This window comes from Exophiala xenobiotica (assembly GCF_000835505.1).
Source record: "Exophiala xenobiotica strain CBS 118157 unplaced genomic scaffold supercont1.2, whole genome shotgun sequence".
NCBI classification, from domain to species: Eukaryota; Fungi; Ascomycota; class Eurotiomycetes; order Chaetothyriales; family Herpotrichiellaceae; genus Exophiala; species Exophiala xenobiotica.
Window position 1 is genome coordinate 2,601,146 of NW_013562493.1, and position 19,764 is coordinate 2,620,909.

At 51.8% G+C, this 19,764-nt stretch overlaps 4 protein-coding genes across 4 annotated transcripts; 3 read left to right on the forward strand and 1 right to left on the reverse strand.

The window, feature by feature from the left end:
• Window position 1: 1 nt before the first annotated feature.
• PV05_03176 (uncharacterized protein) lies at window positions 2-6,036 on the reverse strand. Its single transcript, XM_013463807.1, has 2 exons — window positions 1,766-6,036; window positions 2-1,715 (listed from the first exon to the last, which is right to left on the reverse strand). The coding sequence occupies exons 1-2, from the start codon at window positions 5,665-5,667 to the stop codon at window positions 329-331; spliced, it is 5,289 nt and encodes a 1,762-aa protein (XP_013319261.1). The 5' UTR covers window positions 5,668-6,036; the 3' UTR covers window positions 2-328.
• Window positions 6,037-7,490: 1,454 nt separating this feature from the next.
• PV05_03177 (uncharacterized protein) lies at window positions 7,491-13,935 on the forward strand. The gene is made up of 3 exons (XM_013463808.1): window positions 7,491-8,178; window positions 8,233-13,541; window positions 13,597-13,935. Exons 1-3 carry the CDS (start codon window positions 7,886-7,888, stop codon window positions 13,626-13,628), a joined length of 5,634 nt encoding a protein of 1,877 aa, XP_013319262.1. The 5' UTR covers window positions 7,491-7,885; the 3' UTR covers window positions 13,629-13,935.
• A 455-nt stretch (window positions 13,936-14,390) lies between these two features.
• Window positions 14,391-16,623, forward strand: PV05_03178 (uncharacterized protein; the record flags this gene model as incomplete). The annotated part of the gene is made up of 4 exons (XM_013463809.1): window positions 14,391-14,627; window positions 14,682-14,987; window positions 15,034-15,443; window positions 15,497-16,623. The coding sequence occupies 4 exons, from the start codon at window positions 14,391-14,393 to the stop codon at window positions 16,494-16,496; spliced, it is 1,953 nt and encodes a 650-aa protein (XP_013319263.1). The 3' UTR covers window positions 16,497-16,623.
• A 556-nt stretch (window positions 16,624-17,179) lies between these two features.
• PV05_03179 (uncharacterized protein) lies at window positions 17,180-19,745 on the forward strand. The gene is made up of 4 exons (XM_013463810.1): window positions 17,180-17,501; window positions 17,554-17,596; window positions 17,652-17,774; window positions 17,828-19,745. Exons 1-4 carry the CDS (start codon window positions 17,458-17,460, stop codon window positions 19,511-19,513), a joined length of 1,896 nt encoding a protein of 631 aa, XP_013319264.1. The 5' UTR covers window positions 17,180-17,457; the 3' UTR covers window positions 19,514-19,745.
• The last annotated feature ends 19 nt before the right edge of the window (window positions 19,746-19,764 follow it).

A 19,764-nucleotide genomic window follows, 5' to 3' on the forward strand; every position in this document is an offset into this window, starting at 1 on the left:
AATTGAAAGGCAATGAGGAATGCCGTCGAGGTGAGCTTCATTGAACTCATTGTCATTCATGTCTCGGCTCAAGCCATTAAATATGCCAACAATCGATTCACCTTTGATAATATTGAGGACATCCCTTGAAAAGTGTCCCGGAAAATGGTAGCAACATGCCTTTTGCCTGCCAGAGCAATGTACGTTGTCCCAGATGGTGTACCATTTTTTGCCAGCCCCATCCGATGCGCGTCGTCTACAATCGCTAATATCATTGCCCACAAAATCGACGCCAAATCCAGTGCCCGACGTGTATGCACAAACTCGAACACTTTGCAGCTCTCATATCCTACATGTTGGCCAACTCACTGTCAATGGCCTTGTCCAAAAATTGTCTTCTTTCACCAACGGGGACTTCGCACTGTAGTCTCTGTTCCACAAGGGCCCGGACCTGTTTCTTCGTCACCGTGTCCAGATCGACCTCGCTCAACACCGCACGAATAGCCTCGACCATTTCGTAATCACTTGGCCCTGCTGAGGGGACGGTCCGGAAATCCATGACAGTGGATGTTGGTCGACTGGCTCCCATACCAAGCAGACTAGGTCGACTGGCCGAGTTCTGCATGCCGTACCCACTTTGGTATGGACTTCGGGAATAGTCTGGATATGGATTTGGTGAAGGCGACTTGAGACGTGCTTGGCTTCCCAGACTCATCATGCTCATGTTTCGGCCATGCATACTGACAGGCTGATCCTTGAATTGAGTCAGCCCGGTCATGGTGCTAGCACGGTTATTCATGCCAAACGGAGCCGGTGAGCGAGGAGGTGCCATGTAAGGATGCTGCTGCTGGGGAAAGCCTGCGAGAATGGTACTGGCAGGCTTCACGGACGAATATGTAGAGTGCATATCGTCCATCTCCATCATTCCCGGATCGTCGGTATAGCCAGCCTCGAAACCCTTTTCTTTATAGCTGCCACTGTTGCCACGTCGTCCAGGTAAGTTGTTGATCGCGGCGTAGTCGTCCCATCTCTGTAAAGGTATTGATCTTGGGTCAAAGCCCTCGTCTTGAATTGCAACAACCTTTTTATCTCCTTTCTCGCCAATCACGATTCTGGTGTTACCCCACGAGAAATTGTCCTGATTCCAAAACGAATAGATGGGCAAGACAAAACTGTAGATGGGGAAAGCAATGAGGTAAATAAGCATCCAGCCCACGTGTTGCCACTGTCTCTTCAGGATGAAAATGATTGCCTGTAGACCGTACACGGACGCAATCATCACTATCGATATGAGAGGAAATTGACCTTGGTGGGCTGCCACTTTGTAGATGAGGTAGCCAAGGTAAACAGTCGTTGCCGGAAGCTGTATGGTACCAAACAAGTCGATGAAGACGACGAATCTCATTGAGAAGCAGCAGAATCCGCAGAGATCCTGCAACCAAACAAGCTCTGCAAGATTGTGGATTGTCGAATTGATCCATCGTCGTCTTTGTGAAAGCAAGACAGACCAAGTCTCGGGAGCGGCGGTCTGGGCGTACGCATCTGGGACGAATTTATACGACATAGCAGGGAAATGCTTCATCATCAGAGTCGTAAGATATCGATCTTCACCGAGCGACAACAAGTTCTTCTTGTGGAGAGTGTCGACATCGCAGTCCGCGTATTCCTGGATCACCTTGTCGGAGATGATCAAGGGTCGGCCCTTGTCAGCTGTTCGAAGGCGGTACATACAGAAACTATGATTAGGTCAACAAAGCACATCAAGAAGTCGGAGATTGTTCCTTACCATCCAGGCAAGCAGGTGACGCTGCCAAAGAGTGACTCGAAAGCTTTGGCAAGATGATGGGAGATGTAGTACTCGTATACTTGAATCATGGTCCACCAGCTTCGATCCTCATTTTCCAGGCTAGTTTCACCACAGATACCGGCAATCTTTGCGTTGTTGGCGCAGGCAGCTACCAGACGATTCAGAGAATCCTCTTTCACCATGGTGTCAGCGTCGACCATGAAAAGATACTCGTACAATTCCGGATCCACCCCGATAATGTTGTTGATTTGGTGGAACATTTCCAGCTCCAAGGGCGACATTGCTGACCGGTGGTGGACACGATTCAAGAATTGCATCAGCAAGATTTGAGAGTCTCGCTTGCCACGGTTGCCAGGCTTGGATTTTGTCTGCTCGGATTCTTTTCCAACTTTGACGACTACCAGATATGGGACAACGTTGCCCTCGTACTCGTACAAGCCAGAGTAGACTTTGCCATAATTGAGCTGTTCGTTCCCGTTGCCAACTGATCTGAAAGGTAGTGCAGGTGGATCGATTTTCGGATCGACACCCAGAATGTCGAGGACGATCTTAGGGGTAGGTCTGTCGTTGCCACCACCCACAATCATACCATCGCAGATAACACAGATCAACTTTCTCTTGTTGTCATATTGAAGCGCCGTGAGCGAATCGAGGGACTTTCGGAGATGATCTTCGCCCTCGGTATAAGCAGGGACTTGGCAGATGACGAACTTGTCTTGTGCTGCTGGCCGGCGCTTAGATCCAAATTGCAGCGCAGCCAAGAATTTGACCAAAATAACAGTACACAGGAGGATGGTGAAGGCCAGCAAGATGTAGTTGTTGACTTGACATTTAGCTGATTGCCGGAAGTCCACCTTGCCGACATAGAAGGCGTTGTTCATGCAGTTGAGACTGTTGGCGAAAGTGGCAGTCGTACCCCATTTATCGGTGATATCAGAGCCGGGGTTATTGGTGAAAAGTTCAGTGACTTCATCCGGAAAGAACTTGTAAGTACCATAGTTGTTCATGAGGTCCAGGGTGTAGAAGTAGTCAGTGAGGTCGTATATCTTTTTGTCAATGATGACCCACATCCTTTGGCTGTTGTCTGCCTGATTCTTGACGCTGCCTCTGGTGACCACCAAGTCGCCCTTGTAATAATCCTTGATTTTGGGCAAGAAAGTGTCGGCGTACCAGTTCCAGCTGTACAATTTCGAGCTCTGGTCCGTTTGGTAACGGGGCCCAGAGGTGTGTACAGCATTTGGATAGAGAACAGCGTCAGTGTTATTATGCTGCAGCAGGACGCTCTCGTCGACGTCGAGTCCTGGGCAAGCACGACTCAAGGGTGGAGGGAAATAGGCATCGAGGTTAAGGCCAGCAAAAGGTAACATGTTGTCCGCAGTAGTCTTGATGCTGGTGTCGCTATGCTGGGTTTTATAGAAACGGGTCATGTCGTAGACGCCTCCTCGAATGCTGACGTAGTAGTCGTTTGTGCCTTGATGATAACCAACCTCTTTGGCATTCCATGCCTTGTCGAAATTTGGGCACAGGAGTCGTCCGAACTCGACGATATAGAAGACAATGGCTGCGTTGAGCAAAAAGATCAGAAACACGAGCACTAACTTCTCACGCCACGCCATGCGAACATCTGGTCGTTTCATCCGACCGATATATCTCAGAAAGACGGACGGAATGAACCATGTCAAGGCCCAAACCACTGATACCCAGGCTTGCCGGCCCGCCGAGGTCTTCTTAGACTCAATGTTTCGAGGGTCACCAAACTCTGGGTCCAATTCGCCGGTATAACGTCCCATTTCATCGTAGTATGCGGTGTCTCTGTGATCATCGCCTTTCGGACCAAGGCCATAGTCACCACCAATCGTCTGAACTGTCCGGGCCATGGTTGGTGCAATGGATTTGGCACGGCCGGCGCCAGCTTGAGCAAGCAGGTTTTCGCGGCTGTCCTGTACACTCAAGTTGTCGCCCATGGGAGGGAAGAAACCACTGCCATTGTTGGGTGCATGACCAGAGTAACTGGACAAGAAAGGGTTAGAGGGCTGGCCGAACGCAGGGTCGTCGGCATAGCCTGGTAGCGTGGGCTTCATATCCAACATCGTTTCAGCTTCCCACCAAGCTGATTCTCGCATCCAGATGCGCTCGCGGCCAAGGACAACTTCGCCATTTGTCCAACCACGCTCGAGCAAAAAGCTCTCCACTCCGTCTTTGCCATCTTTGCAACCGAGCCGGGAATATCTGGTGACAAACTCTTCGACATCGAAATCGGCGGTGAAATCGAGGTGCCTATTGCGATGATTCGCCCATTCTGGAAGCCTCCAAGCCCGCAATTGTCGTGAGACGGTGCCGGCGGACCATGCCGAGGTGGCAGAGGATAGAGCAGCCAAAGCGCTGGGCGAGTCGTCTGTGGGATGGATTGAGAGCTGATACCAAGCTCTGCTGCTAGCAAGAGTTGTCCCTAGATCGAAGCGGCCTTGTCTTCCGAAATTTAGGCCTTCCCCGTCAATCGGGTAGAGCAAGGTATGCAAGAACCCACCGACTTCGGCCTCGGCGCCGATCTTTTGCAGAATACCTTCTCGTCTGTCTCGATCGTGTTCTCTCTCGCGACTGAGAGGGCCACCCGCCATGCCCAAGTCTGCCTCGGCTTCTGACACCGCCAGATGCATTTCCTTCAGGACTGAGTGGCCAGCTGGAGCGACCTCCACGCCGTCCTCCTTCATTTCGGCGTTAATGCCAAGGGTGTCGTCAAAAACATTGCGTAGTGCCACCGCTTTGCCTAAGCTTTCACCAGGGATTTCAATGATGGTGAGGCTGACTTCATCGCCGTTCTGTGTGCTGGAATCGGGGGTGAGCGCCCCAGCACGCAACTCCGCAGCAATAGCATCGTTCGCTTTTGAAACGACCCAGTCCACCAGGGCTTCGTACATTCCGGCTATTAGAACTTCACGGTCGTCGCCACTGCACCTGTTGGAGAGAACTTCTGGCTCGAGTCCAATGAGGGCTCCAACATCTTCACAGATGTCCTCAAGCATATCCGAATCAATCAGGAATCCAGTAGTCTCACCCAACTTGAGTAGTCCTGCAAGACATGATAGAAGTCCACGAAATGATGCACCTTTGATGCCAATTGACTTCAATGCAGACCGAAAGTCTTCGGCTGCTGCCGCGTCATCGGCAGCTGGCAGGTAAGATGGAGGGTCGTACGTTCCAGACTTGTTCAGAAGTGTATAGTTCGAGGGATGTTGCAGGTTGAGAAATTCCCGCTCAGCTGGCGTCGAAGCTGATGTCAGGAGGTAATAGAAGACGTCAAAGGCTCGATAGCCAGGCTCAACGGGCACTTTCAACAGACCCTTTTGCACGTCAATACCCGATCCAGACAGCGCAAGCGAGAATCCCGTGATGGTGCCGGAGAGCGTGACTGTGTACTTGGCCGCCAGGGAAGAGTGTCGGTACGTGGTAGGGTTTGCGGGAGTGACGCACGAGAGGAAGGGTCGCAAGGCCGTCAAGGCGGTATAGGCAAGATTTGGAGTCGGTAGCGGAACGACGCGCAGAAATGGCTGAAATAGGGGCGGCGTCGAGGGATGGAGTGATTCAAGTAATATGCAGGCATCCTCTGCTCGTCTTCTTGCATGCTCCCAAGCCCTGAAAGCAATTTCAGCATCCACCGCGCCACCTGTCCGCCCTTGAGCATCTGGGTTGGCGGCGGTCAGCCATGTGTTGACGGCGATGCTCGTGCTCGAGTCGAGTTCGTAGGTCTGACCAGCAGCGTAGGTCGTGTGAAGCGCATTCAGTAAGGTAGTCGTCGAGACCTGTGTAGACTGTTGAGTTGACGACCGACCAGCACCAAGTTGGGACGAGTTGTTCGAGTATGAAGAGTAGCGGTTCGCCATCTCGAGGAGGCTCTCCCGTCCCTGTCGACGCCGTTGCTCGACAGGGCCTTGAGGGGGGCTGTTCGGGACACAGGTGATATCCTGATATATGACTCCCACCTCTTCCTCTGACAATCGACCTCACAACTAGAAATACCCTTTAAATCGACAAGAGGACGATCGATGCGCAGGACGGGGCTCAAAAAGGGATCGTTTCGAGAGTTCGTTTCAGGTCGGTAATGTAACAAGCGGATTATCGAAGCGAGAGACGAGGCAAATAATGACAGACCGAATGGATGCAAGACATGTTAAAAATGCAAAACGATTAACGATATAGTATAGAGCGAGAGTGGTTTGTATGAGAGGGAAAGGTCTGGGAGCAGGGAGTGTAGCAAGGAACCAAAATGTTGCACCGCAGTAAGGCTCCGTGGATTGACTGCTCTGTCATTACAAGAGGTAGCCAGGGGCGATACCGATACCAGTCGAGTGACAGGCCAGGCACGTCGTCCCAAAATAGAAGATGCCCGAGACGTGAAGTCGCGATTTCACTTGTGTGAGGCGAAGACGGCCACCATGACCAACAAAATCCCAGATTTTTCGTTCCTGAGACAAAACAATTGCTTGTCATCAAATAATGCCTTCGTATCCTGGTCCATACATTTATCTATTAGATCATTGATCGTCTCTCCATCTTCTGCCCTCATCAGACACCGCCTGGTTTCGTGGACAAACAGCCATCTACCCTCTCGAAGCATCTCTGACTACCTGTGTACACCTGTGTTGCCTGTGTTGCTTCGCGTTGTGCAGGACCGTTGCTGAGGGACATGGCTCGACAGTTGGCCAGAGGTTCGTTAATTCAATATTGCCCTTTTAAGCTCGTGGGCGCCCTTGCAGCAAGCCGATTTGACACCAAGACCGCCCGGAAAGTTAGCCATTCACAACCGCTCCACTCTTCTCCGGGGGGGATCGCTCGTGATGGCTCCCTCCATCGTGGTGGCGCTGCGTCCTGACACGGCGTCCATCATCTAAGTGCTGCATGTCTCGCCCGGCGTCCGAGAAACGACGGCTGCATGTGCAACATGCTGCAGCATTGGGTTCGTCAATACATACGCAGTACGCCAGCACATTGTGATTCCGAACGTGTGGTCCCTCGAAATCACCTATAATATATCTCTGCCACAAGCAAGCCAGGACTCCTTGAGAACACAACTGACATTGGTGTGGCGTGCAACAACCAAGAGAGATATGCTGCTTCCATCCGTACTGTGCAGATAAATGAGTGATGCTGAGACTTTTATTAGAGTTGCCCCGTGAAAACCCTCTCGATGAATTTTCCGGCCGACTGGGTCTTTGTTCGCAGGCACTTCGCAGGTGGTGCCAGGCTCCAAAGGAGCCTCTGTGCTGAGCCAGAGCCGGACGGCCAGTCACCTTGGCTCAGAATATTCTAGGCGAAAGCTATTGGGCAGTCTGAGAGGCGTTGCGGGGCGGGATACTCCCTAGACTGGGGGACAAGCTGTAGCCCGCATCAACGCTAAACCTGATGTCAACAATAACAATGAATATCCGGTGGCAAAGCAGAAACTCGTCTTCTCCGGGCAATGTGGTGAGTACGAGCTGTATGGTATTCTGCTGAGAGTTTGGATCAGCTTACACAATTTATTGAGCACACTATATACAGTATACTCGGGCTTCGGTGATTTTGACTGCTTGTGCATGACTCTTCTAAGACCCGTCAGCTCAAAAGAAACTGGTCTGGTGGCGCAGCCATTTGGGAGCCCACTCAATGCGGTCTCAAACAAATGGATTCGAGATCCGCTGCATCCCCTGCCAAAAATTACACTTTACTCGGATTGTAAAGACATGACGGCTCTCCCTGACCACCTGCACTTGACTGCGGCTCACTTCCCTACGAAAAACAACTTTCGACAGGACGGGTTGATGCATTCTAACACTCGATTCAACATTCCCTGTTGTCTGCGTTCGCTACGAATTCACGACTTCTCTCGTTATACTTCTGCTGCTCTGTATAATTGAATTTCCCCCGGATTTGCCTCGACACTCTCCGTCACCACGTTCGCTTTTCGGTAGCATCTCCTGACGACTGAGTCCTTGTTTTGAGTCGACCAGGCTCTGCCTTTCCCCCCAGGACATCGACATATCGACGACTGGAGCGTTGTATGGACTTATGGCGCTATAGATCAGTACCCGTACATTCATTCAAGTGAAGATACTTAACGCCATGGCTGCTCGTGGAAACATGCCGGCCCATGCGCTGGCTTCATTGCCCTCTCTACCTCCACACCTACAATCAGACACTCACTTGACTGCTCATCTGGCGAGCCGGTTTCATGTATCTTTACCAACGGCAAGACTCTCCTCTCAAGCTCTCATCAGCCTAAACACCTATACTTCATCCACAAGGGGTCCCAATGGTGAAAAGGATGGAAGTGCTATGGGAGAAGCTGAGGATTTGGCTCGCAGGGCTTGGGCTAGGTTAGGAAGCAGGGCAGAAGACCAGGCTATCGTCTTCTTGTACGTGTCTTCAAGTTCAATCAGTCACTCGGTACAACGCTAACTGTGCAACAGTGGAGAGTCCGGCTCTGGCAAAACGACAGTCAGGTCACACCTCCTTTCTTCATTTCTCTCTTTTTCCTCCACACCACTATCTTCCAAGCTGTCCCTCGCCGCATTTGTCTTCGATACCTTGACCACCACTAAGACCACCACGACCCAAACAGCCTCCAAAGCCGGCTTGTTTTACGAACTTCAGTACGACGCTTCCTCCATCATACCCACCCTCATTGGAGGCAAGTTGTTGGATCACCGGTTAGAAAGAGGTCGCATTTCTCATGTCCCAACCGGCGAGAGAAGTTTCCATGTTCTGTACTATCTTCTCGCGGGGACCAGCGCCGCGGAAAAGTCACATCTGGGCCTTACTGGACATACGAATATCACAACCTCTGGAACCGCTCTTGGCAGGTCTGCTTCAATTTCTCAGAAAAGATGGAGGTATCTAGGTCATCCGACACAGATGAAGGTTGGTGTCAATGATTCCGAGGGCTTCCAGCATTTCAAAACAGCCTTGCGCAAGCTCGAGTTCCCCAGAACGGAGATTGCGGAGATCTGTCAGGTTCTGGCAGCCATCCTCCATATCGGGCAGCTCGAATTTGGCACCGGACAAGTTACATTGACTGCTGCCGAAGAAAGCGGTGGCTACTCCCACGAGGGAGGCGAGACGGTCACCGTCGTCAAGAATACCGACACGCTGGAGATGGTAGCCGCTTTTCTGGGTTTGAGCGTTCAAGGTCTCGAAGAGAGCTTGCGATACAAAACTAAGACACTCCACCGAGAGCGGGTTACAGTCATGCTAGATCCCAAGGGCGCGCGAGAAAACGCCGACGAGCTGGCCACGACTTTGTACTCTCTACTGGTTGCCTACATCATCGAAAGTATCAACCAGAGAATTTGTGCTGCAGAAGATGCTGTGGCCAACACCGTCTCAATCGTCGACTTTCCTGGCTTTGCCGAAACCTCGTCGACGGGCTCTGTGCTTGACCAGTTATTGAACAATGCTGCGAACGAATCACTCTACAATACGTGCCTGCACAGCTTCTTCGAGAAAACCGCGGAAATCTTAGAGAACGAGGAAGTCAGCGTCCCAGCTACAAGCTACTTTGACAATTCCGATGCTGTTCGTGGGCTTCTTAAGCATGGCAATGGTCTTCTCGCGATTCTGGACGACCAGACCCGTCGTGGTCGTACAGACATTCAGTTCTTGGAGAGCATCCGCAAGAGATTTGAGAACAAGAATAAGGCTATCAATGTCAGCAGTGCTACATCAACAATGCCGGGCAGCAATTTCGCCACTACCAACCTTGCGGCTTCGTTCACCGTGCGCCACTATGCCGGCGAGGTGGATTATCCGGTCAATCAGCTAGTAGAGGAGAATGGTGATGTCGTTTCTGGAGATCTGATGAACATGATGAGAAGCACCAAGAGTGACTTCGTGGCCAGCTTGTTTGGCCAGGAAGCATTGACCACGGTCAGTCATCCTGCCGAAAGGACGGCAATCGTTCAAGCTCAAGTCAGCTCGAAACCTCTTCGAATGCCTAGTGTGTCACGAAAGAAGCACAACCAACTGCGCCGCTTGGCGAGTCGAAGAGCTGACCGATCACCGGCACCAGAAGAGGAGGATCCCATCCCAGGCGACGAAGAACAGAGACTGCGACGGACCAAGAATATCGCCACAGGTTTGACTCAAGGCGCGGCTGCACAATTCTTGTCGTCTTTGGACAATATCACAAAGTCATTGACTGCGCCCAACGTCAACAACTACTTCGTTTTCTGCCTGAAACCCAACGACAGGCGGATAGCCAACCAGTTCGATAGCAAATGCGTCCGTCAGCAGATTCAGATGTACGGAATTGCCGAGATCAGTCAGAGGCTTCGAACGGCTGACTTCAGCATCTTCCTGCCATTCAACGAGTTCCTGGGCCTTACTGACACAGATACTGGAGTTGTGGGAAGCGATGCGGAGAAAGCGCAACTTGTCCTCGACTCCAGACACTGGCCAGGAAACGAAGCAAGAATCGGCAACACAGGCGTCTTCCTCAGTGAACGTTGTTGGGCCAGTATTGCCCTTACAGGCTCACAAAGTACAGCTTACTTTGGTGGTGAGGCTGCTTCTCTTTCCAGGCCAGGTACACCGAGTCTCAATCCCTTCAGTGATTCAAAAGCGAGGCTGTTGCCTTCTGGTGAGGGCACGCCTGGATCTTTCTTCGGCGATGAGGCGAAAGGGGGTGGCTATTTTGGCGCCCGGGAGCTCGACGCAAAATCAGACGCAGGCGCCTCAGCTTTCAACTCTGGTGATATGTTCCGAAATCTGGAAACTAAGGAAGAACTTGCTCAAAAGGCCAACAAGAAAAAGATGGAAGAGGTTGATATCGTGCCAATGTCCGGCAGTCGCAAACGGTGGCTCGCAATCGTCTATCTCCTTACCTGGTATCTTCCAGACTTCTCCATCAAATGGGTCGGTCGTATGAAAAGGAAAGACGTGAGGACGGCTTGGAGAGAGAAGTTCGCCATCAACCTCCTGATCTGGCTGAGCTGTGCTTTTGCGGTCTTCTTCATCATCATATTTCCCGGGCTGATCTGTCCCAAGCAAAATGTGTACTCGGCAGAGGAATTGTCGTCTCACGATGGCCAAGGCAAGCACGGTTCCTATGTGGCAATCCGAGGATATGTGTTCGACTTGGGCGCTTTTATGCCCAACCACTATCCCAGTATCGTCCCACAAAGCTCGCTAAAGAAGTATGCTGGTATCGATGCAACTAGTCTCTTTCCCGTTCAGGTTTCGGCCCTATGTCAAGGAAAAGATGGACGAGTCGATCCCACTGTCCAACTGGATTACTCAACGACCAACGTTTCAGGTTCCGCCAGCGTCATCAGCACTACAGATCCGAACCGGCGCTACCATGACTTTCGCGCTTTCACCAGCGACCCTCGACCAGATTGGTTCTTCGAGCAGATGATCGTGCTCAAAGCCAATTACAAGAAGGGCAATATCGGCTACACTCCTCAGTATGTGAAGACATTGGCCTCGAAATCGAAATCCATTGCAATCTTGAACAACAGAGTGTACGACTTCACCACCTACAATCAGGGTGGCCGCAGCGCCAAAGCTGCTCCGGGCGAAGAAGTGCCAGCGGATGTGGATACGGACTTCATGGATTCTCTGGTGGTCGATCTATTCACTCAACGAGCTGGTCACGACGTCACCAAGTACTGGGATGCACTTCCCATTGACTCTGGTATGAGAAGTCGCATGCAACTGTGCCTTGACAATCTATTCTTTGTTGGAGTGACGGATACTCGAAACTCCGTACAATGTCTGTTTGCGCAATACATCTTGCTCGCCATATCTATTCTGCTCTGCAGCGTCATCGGCTTCAAGTTCTTCGCAGCACTGCAGTTTGGCGGTAAGAACACGCCAGAAAACCTGGATAAGTTTGTCATCTGCCAGGTTCCTGCCTATACCGAAGACGAGGATTCGCTGCGGCGTGCCATAGACTCTGCAGCTCGGATGCGGTACGATGATAAACGCAAACTGCTCATTGTTGTGTGCGACGGTATGATTATTGGTCAAGGAAACGACCGACCCACGCCTCGCATTGTCCTCGACATCATGGGCGTGTCTGAAACGGTTGATCCAGAACCACTCAGCTTCGAATCCCTGGGTGAAGGCATGAAACAACACAACATGGGCAAGGTGTACTCCGGATTGTACGAAGTACAAGGGCACATTGTGCCATTCTTGGTTGTGGTCAAGGTTGGAAAACCATCCGAAGTGTCCAAGCCCGGCAACAGAGGCAAGCGTGATTCGCAGATGGTCATTATGCGATTCCTGAACCGCGTGCATTACAATCTGCCCATGAGTCCGCTGGAACTCGAGATGCATCACCATATCCGGAACATCATCGGTGTCAACCCCACCTTCTATGAATTTATGCTACAAATCGATGCGGATACGGTTGTTGCGCCAGACTCGGCTACGCGCATGGTATCAGCCTTCTTGCGCGACACACGGCTGATTGGAGTCTGCGGAGAGACATCTCTTAGCAACGCCAAATCGTCCTTCATCACCATGATACAGGTGTACGAGTACTACATTTCCCACAACTTGACCAAGGCCTTCGAATCTTTGTTCGGGTCCGTTACCTGTTTGCCCGGTTGTTTCACAATGTACCGCATTCGAGCTGCCGATAGCGGCAAGCCTCTTTTTGTCAGCAAGGAGATTGTCAACGACTATTCAGAAATTCGAGTCGACACGCTGCACATGAAGAATTTGCTGCATCTTGGAGAAGACAGATACTTGACCACATTGCTTATGAAGCACCACTCAAAGTACAAGACCAAGTACATCTTCCATGCGCATGCTTGGACTATCGCGCCGGACAGCTGGACGGTTTTCATGTCTCAGAGACGTCGGTGGATCAACAGTACTGTGCACAACTTGATGGAATTGATTCCGTTGCAGCAACTTTGCGGTTTCTGCTGTTTCAGTATGCGATTCGTTGTGTTCCTGGATCTGTTGTCGACTATTGTGGCACCTGTGACGGTGGCATATATCGTGTATCTCATTGTGCTTCTGGCGACCTCATCCAGTGTCATACCATTGATGGCTTTCATCCTTTTGGGCGCGGTCTATGGTCTACAAGCCATCATCTTCATCCTACGGCGCAAATGGGAGATGATTGGCTGGATGATTGTGTATATTCTCGCCATGCCTGTCTTCTCCTTTGGACTGCCACTGTACGCCTTCTGGCACATGGACGACTTCAGTTGGGGAAATACTCGTCTCGTGACGGGAGAAATGGGCAAGCAGGTCCTCATCTCCGATGAGGGCAAATTTGACCCGGACTCGATCCCGAAGAAGAAATGGGAAGAGTACCAAGCAGAACTCTGGGATGCCCAGACTCAACGCGAGGATACACGGTCTGAAGTGTCAGGCTACAGCTATGGCACTAAGTCTTACCATCCTGGGGGCTCGATCTATGGAGGAGGCTATGACACACAACATTTGATGCCCACCTCACGATCAGTTTCCCAGCTCGACATGCACCCATCGATGTATGGCGGTGGCTATAATCAATCCCGCATATCGCTCGCGCCCTCAGAGATGCTAGGTGGTGGCGTCCTGACCAGCGGACGGTCAATTGCCGACATGGAAATGGCAGACTTGACGGGATTGCCTACGGACGACATGATCTTGAACGAGATTCGAGACATTTTGAAGACGGCGGATCTCATGACTGTGACGAAGAAGGGTATCAAGCTAGAATTGGAACGCAGATTTGATGTCAACCTCGACGCCAAACGGGCATACATTGGAAGCGGTAAGTTGCAACCTCACCTGAAGATACAACCGGGAATACTGACTATTCTTTGCAGCCACTGAAGCCATTCTCTCCGGCCAACTATGACGTCTGAATCTTGCATCTGATAGCGTTAGGGTTTTGGTGTTATAATACAGGTGGTGTCCAGCGTGGATGTTTGTATTGAGCAGCTGGGCCATCATTGGGTATATCATATCCTGCCAACAAGAGTTGTGACAAAAGGCAGCGGGGATGTTGGATGGCATTAACGGGTAAACATTTGGTGGAGGACAACTTTTCTGCGCGGGATGACGCAGACATGGCGTTTCTAAGTCATCACACAATTATCTCCATCAAGCTAAATGTATGAGTATGGGCCGTCCTACCGCACAGATGACTTGTAAATGGAGCAAAGCCAGCCAGTGCCAGCCCCGTTGAGGGTCCCATGGTTTGGCCAAGCTCAACCAAGCATTGACCATGAACCCTAAAAGAGCTTGTCTTTGACGCAGATCCGGATTTTTGGTGGGGCTCGTCTGACATCACATGGGCTGCCGAGAACCCATGGTTCACGATCCAATCCTCCCAGTCGATAAACCTGTTGGAACTACCAAGGACTCGGGCTTGCGTGGCCCTGCCATTGAAACTCAACGCCACCTATTTCACTTGGTCGCAATAAGCTACAATGCCATTCTGTTTTGTGGCTATTAACGTGGTTATTGCTCCCATCTTGTTGCGATTTCCTGCTTAATACCATGCGACACACAGCAGCAAAATCAAGAACAAAGTGGATCAGATTTTCCACTCGGCTCTTCACGATAGTACCATCAGGTAAACAAGGCACTCAGATACTTAATTTCAACGCGTCCAGATATGATTCCTAAGAAAGTTTACGAACTCTGCCGGAGTGGCGCATCTGTGACCGCCGAACTTGCCAAAGACCCAACCTTGTCTCCGCATGAGGCCGCGAAGAAGCTGTTTCATTTTGACATTGAGGACCAGAAGGTGTCTAAGAAGGTCACTCTGGGTGAAGAACGAGACGAAGACCTCGAGCAAGCTCGCGCATGCGGGAATTGGGGAACCTCTCAGCCCAGCAAGTTATTTCTGCGTGTGAGATATTCCCCCAAGACTTATCAAGGTGGTGCTGACGGAGTGCTAAATTAGATATTTCATGATGTACTATGTACCTTGGAACGGAACCCTTTGGTGGGCGTATGCTCTCCATCGCTCCTAGGGAGTAATGGCGTGTGCCCGCTCACTATCATGGCGCCCATTCCCGACATATGCAGGCACATGTCAAATGTTATAGCTCGAGCAGAGCATGAAGTCTACCTGGCCACAAATTTCTGGATGCATTCCGAGCCGACCCGGCTGATCACCAATGCCTTGAGAGAGCTCTCACGAAAAGCGGTCGCAACGAATCGTCGAGTTGTGGTCAAGATCATCTATGATCGTGGTAGCCCAAAGCAGGCAGGTCTCCATTGTATCTTCCAAAGGGCTCTGTTGACAGGGACAGTTCATACATAACCATCTTGTGGTCAAGCCCAACACCTATGCAGACCCCGAAGGACCTATCAGAATGCCACATCCCGACGAGCTCCCGAATGTGGATCTAGAGGTTGTCAACTACCACCAGCCTATATTTGGCACATTTCATTGCAAGTATATGGTGGTCGATCGCAGCATCGCCATAATCCAGAGCAACAATATCCAGGACAACGACAATCTCGAGATGATGACCCAATGGGAAGGCCCGATTGTCGATTCCTTCTACGATATGGCGCTTATCTCGTGGCATAACGCGCTGAAGCCTCCGCTTCCGCTGCTAAATCGACCGGCTGCAGGACAGCCGATGCCTACTTTCCACAACGAGACACATGCTACCCTGTTCGACGAGAATGGCAAATTAGTACCAGTCTATCATGCGTATGATGCAAGGCACCCTCCGTTACGGTGATACACTAACGCCTCTTGCTTAGGACGGACGCAATCCCTGAAGGCCATGAGAACCTACGAGAGCTTGCAGATGTGGCATCGCAAACCGAGATGCCTATGCACACTTCTCAGGACCCACACTACGACCCGGACATTAGGTCGGAAGTGATGCGAGCAGCAGCGGCAATGAAACCACGGCAAGGCGAAAGACGTATTGATGCAGTCACCCGCCTTCTCAATACCACCATCCAGCCGGACACGAAAGCCAGCGCGCTCGACATCGAACCTGCTGATGCAATGACACCTCTCATCCCAATCCCCAAGCATGACCCGGTGCCGGTGGCCATGGTCTGTCGTGAGCCGTGGGGCAGCCCAGGCAAGAGCTCGCTGTACACTCCGCAGAACGAAGCATTTGCCTCTGCTCTTCGACATGCCGAAAAGTCGGTCTTTATCCAGACGCCGGATCTGAACGCCGAAGACCTTCTTCCTGAGATCGTCAAGGCTTGCCGTCGAGGAGTCCACGTAACATATTACTACTGCCTCGGGTACAACGATGCTGGAGAGCTGCTGCCCGGACAAGGGGGACACAATGAGATGATTGCACACGAATTATATCAAAAGATCGGACCAGAGTGTCACCAGATTCTGGACGTCTACGCCTATGTGGCCAAGGACCAAGTCCATCCGATCCACAACAAGTTTAAGAAGCGATCTTGTCATATCAAAGTCATGATTGTCGACGGTCATATCGGTATACAAGGCAATGGTAACCAAGACACCCAGAGCTGGTATCACAGTCAAGAGATCAATATCATGTGCGACAGTGAGTTGATCGTTGGCAAGTGGATGGAGGGGTTGAGGCAGAACGAGAATACCCATATTTATGGGAAGGTGGAAAGCCAAGGGCCGGACGCTGGCTGCTGGAAGGATCCGCAAACAGGAAAGCAAGCTGAGGGAGCGATCGGCGTGGATCCAGGGAAATTCGCATGGGCGAAGGGGGTGATAGGCGCTGTACAGCGAGTGCGAGGAGCGGGCGGATTTTGATATGGCGCACAACATGGGACACCCCCTCTGATGTATGACAACAGCACGGTCTTGCTGATATGGTAATGCGACAGGATTGTTATGAGACTTGGAATGATGAAACTGCCCATACATCGATGCAAACTCCTGGAGATAACGTTGCTGCATATTTGGACGAGAGAAGTATCTATGTCCCTCAGTTAGGTTCAAGTCAATGAAGTGGAAGAATGATTGCCCGAGTTCCGCGTATGATGAAGAAATTCCGATGTCTGGGGAGGATGCAGACAAGGTAACACAACAGCATCCATCGTTCATGCGCAGTCTGTTGATCACCGTGATCTTATCGCAAATTCATCATTAAGAGCACACAACCACGACAAGGACAGGAAAACACTTGGTGTCTTAGCATCAAAGTCCATCTATGTTCATGGCTTGTCGTGCGCTGTCCGTTAACGTCGTATGTCCAAACAACACAGCAGTTTTTGCTCTAGATGCATCTCGCTCTGAGCTCCTCCGGTAACGATATTAACAGTGAGGATCAAGAATCAACATCTGGTGCGGAGAGGAAAGGAAAGCAGACAGGCCGGCATCGGAATGGGGCAGTCGGTTCCCATGTCCTTTTCCCCGCAATTTCAACAGCCGAAGAAGCATCCGGTCCCATATCCATTGCCCTTCGGTGGTGCTTTCATTCGTGCTACTGGTAAACTACTGCAATGTCGCTCTTCACGATTCACAAGAGCCGAGTTGATGCGCCTTGACGAAAACACGGTAAGCTCAACAACGGTATTGTCTCCGCCCCTTATCCCGGAACTGCTCCTCTTGCCCTGGCCTTCCTACATACTGAGCTCAAAGACCATCTGTACTCAAGGAGTGGTTTCATCTAGACCTCTCTCGTACTATTTACCACCCGTCACTTTACAGAACACTGGACCTCCAGAACCAAACTTCCTTCGAACAGGATCCCCTCAGCAGCACCTCCAAGATGGGTTCCGTCTCAAAGAAACGCAAGGTCGATATGGCGAAACAGTATGGCCAAGTTCTCCCTCCTACCACTTGCTCCGACTGACACAAGGTCCAGAGAATACTCAACTTCCTTCGCCTTCTTCGAAGCCGTCTGGGAGGTATGTACATCTGCCTTTCGTCGAGTGACGAGCTCTGAGCTGACTCCCATCGCAGGCAGGCATTACCCATGTCTTCGTCAACCTAGGCTCCGACCATCCGTCGATCATGGAAGCAATTGTCAAGGGACAGAATGAGAAGCACGGGAACTTCCCAAGGATCATCACCTGTCCGAACGAGGTATCAACACTCCACGTAGCAATGTCTAGGATCTAACCAACGTCCTCGCACAGATGGTCGCCCTGTCCATGGCAGACGGCATGGCTCGCCTGACCAACAAGCCCCAATGTGTTATAGTGCACGTCGACGTCGGCACCCAAGGCCTTGCAGCCGCAGTCCACAACGCCTCATGCGGTCGAGCCCCCGTCCTCATCTTTGCCGGTCTCTCTCCCTACACGATCGAAGGCGAATACCGCGGCTCAAGAACCGAGTACATACACTGGATTCAAGATGTCCCCGACCAGAAACAGATCGTCGCCCAATACTGCCGATATACCGGTGAGATAAAAGGTGGACGCAATGTGAAACAGATGGTCAACCGCGCCTTGCAATTTGCGACCAGCGATCCGCAAGGGCCGGTCTACCTCTGTGGCGCGCGAGAGCCCATGGAGGAGGACATTGAGCCATACCATCTTGACCAGGGAGTCTGGCAAGCAGTCGGACCAGCTGCCCTACCACAGGATGCGATCAAGATGATTGCAGAGGAGCTGGTCAAGGCCAAAGACCCACTGCTCATTGTTGGATACACTGGCCGCAATGTCAACTCGGTCGAGGCAACAGTGACCCTTGCAAACAAGATCCCGGGCCTGCGAGTTCTCGACACGGGCGGCAGCGATATGTGCTTCCCTGCGAACCACCCAGCATCGTTGGGCCTGAGGTACGGATCCGAAGCAGCAATCACAACCGCAGACTTCATTCTTGTGGTGGACTGCGACGTGCCTTGGATTCCTACCCAATGCAAACCCAGAGCCGACGCAAGGATTGTTCACATTGATGTTGACCCATTAAAGCAACAAATGCCAGTATTCTACATTCCAGCCTTTGCTCGGTTTAAGGCCGATTCCGCAACGTCTTTCACACAGATCAACGGGTACCTCGCTGCCAATTCCGAACTGTCTGCCACGCTTTCTGACCAGACACACACCGCCGCAGCCCAGAAGAGACAAGAAGCACACGCCGCACGCCGGAACCTAGCCAAAGAGCTTGCGACGATCCCCTCCGATCCTGCAAATGCCCCGATCGATCCACACGTCCTAGGTGGCCAGATCCGCGCCGCCGTCCCAGAAGACACCATCTTCGCTGTCGAAGCTGTCACCCTGACGGCCTTTATCGCTGACCAAATCGCGCCAGTCCTGCCCAAGTCATGGATTAACTGCGGCGGCGGCGGACTGGGCTGGTCCGGTGGCGGTGCTCTTGGGGTCAAGCTGGCCTCAGACTTCGAACACCGTGACCCGGCGTCCGGCGACCGCAATGGCGTTAACAAGGGCAAGTTCGTGTGCCAGATCGTCGGCGACGGCACCTTCATGTTCAGCGTCCCCGGCTCTGTGTACTGGATCGCACAGCGGTACGACATTCCGATCCTGACGGTCGTGCTGAACAACAAAGGCTGGAACGCGCCGAGAAAATCGATGTTGCTGGTCCACCCACACGGCGAGGGGAGCAAGGTCGATAACAAGGCGCTGAATATCAGTTTCGAACCAACACCGGACTACGCCGGGCTCGCAAAGGCGGCCAGCGCAGGGAAGGCATGGGCGGGCACGGTGGAGACAGTGCAGGAGTTGCTGGAGCAGTTGCCTGCTGCGGTCAGGGCGGTGAGGGATGAAGGACGTTGTGCGATTCTCGAGGTTAGAATTGGTGCCGAGGTGGGCACGAAGAGGGGCCTCGTCAATGGAGGGGAGGTCGCCGCTTCGAGTGGTTGAAACGGTAAGGAACCGAAGTGAAAGGCAGGATGATAAGCAGCAAGGTATGTTGGAGGCTTGTATAGGTAGAATGGAAGCAGGGGGACCGAGGCAGGAGGACAGGAAAGCAGCAAGGGAGGTGTAAAGGGCAGGATTGAACCAAAGTACATATATATATATATATACAAGAAGAACGACTATGACGAATATTTTATGTAGCCCTTGAGTCTGGAGACCATGGCCAAAGCCAGAGACACCTACTCCGTATGGGA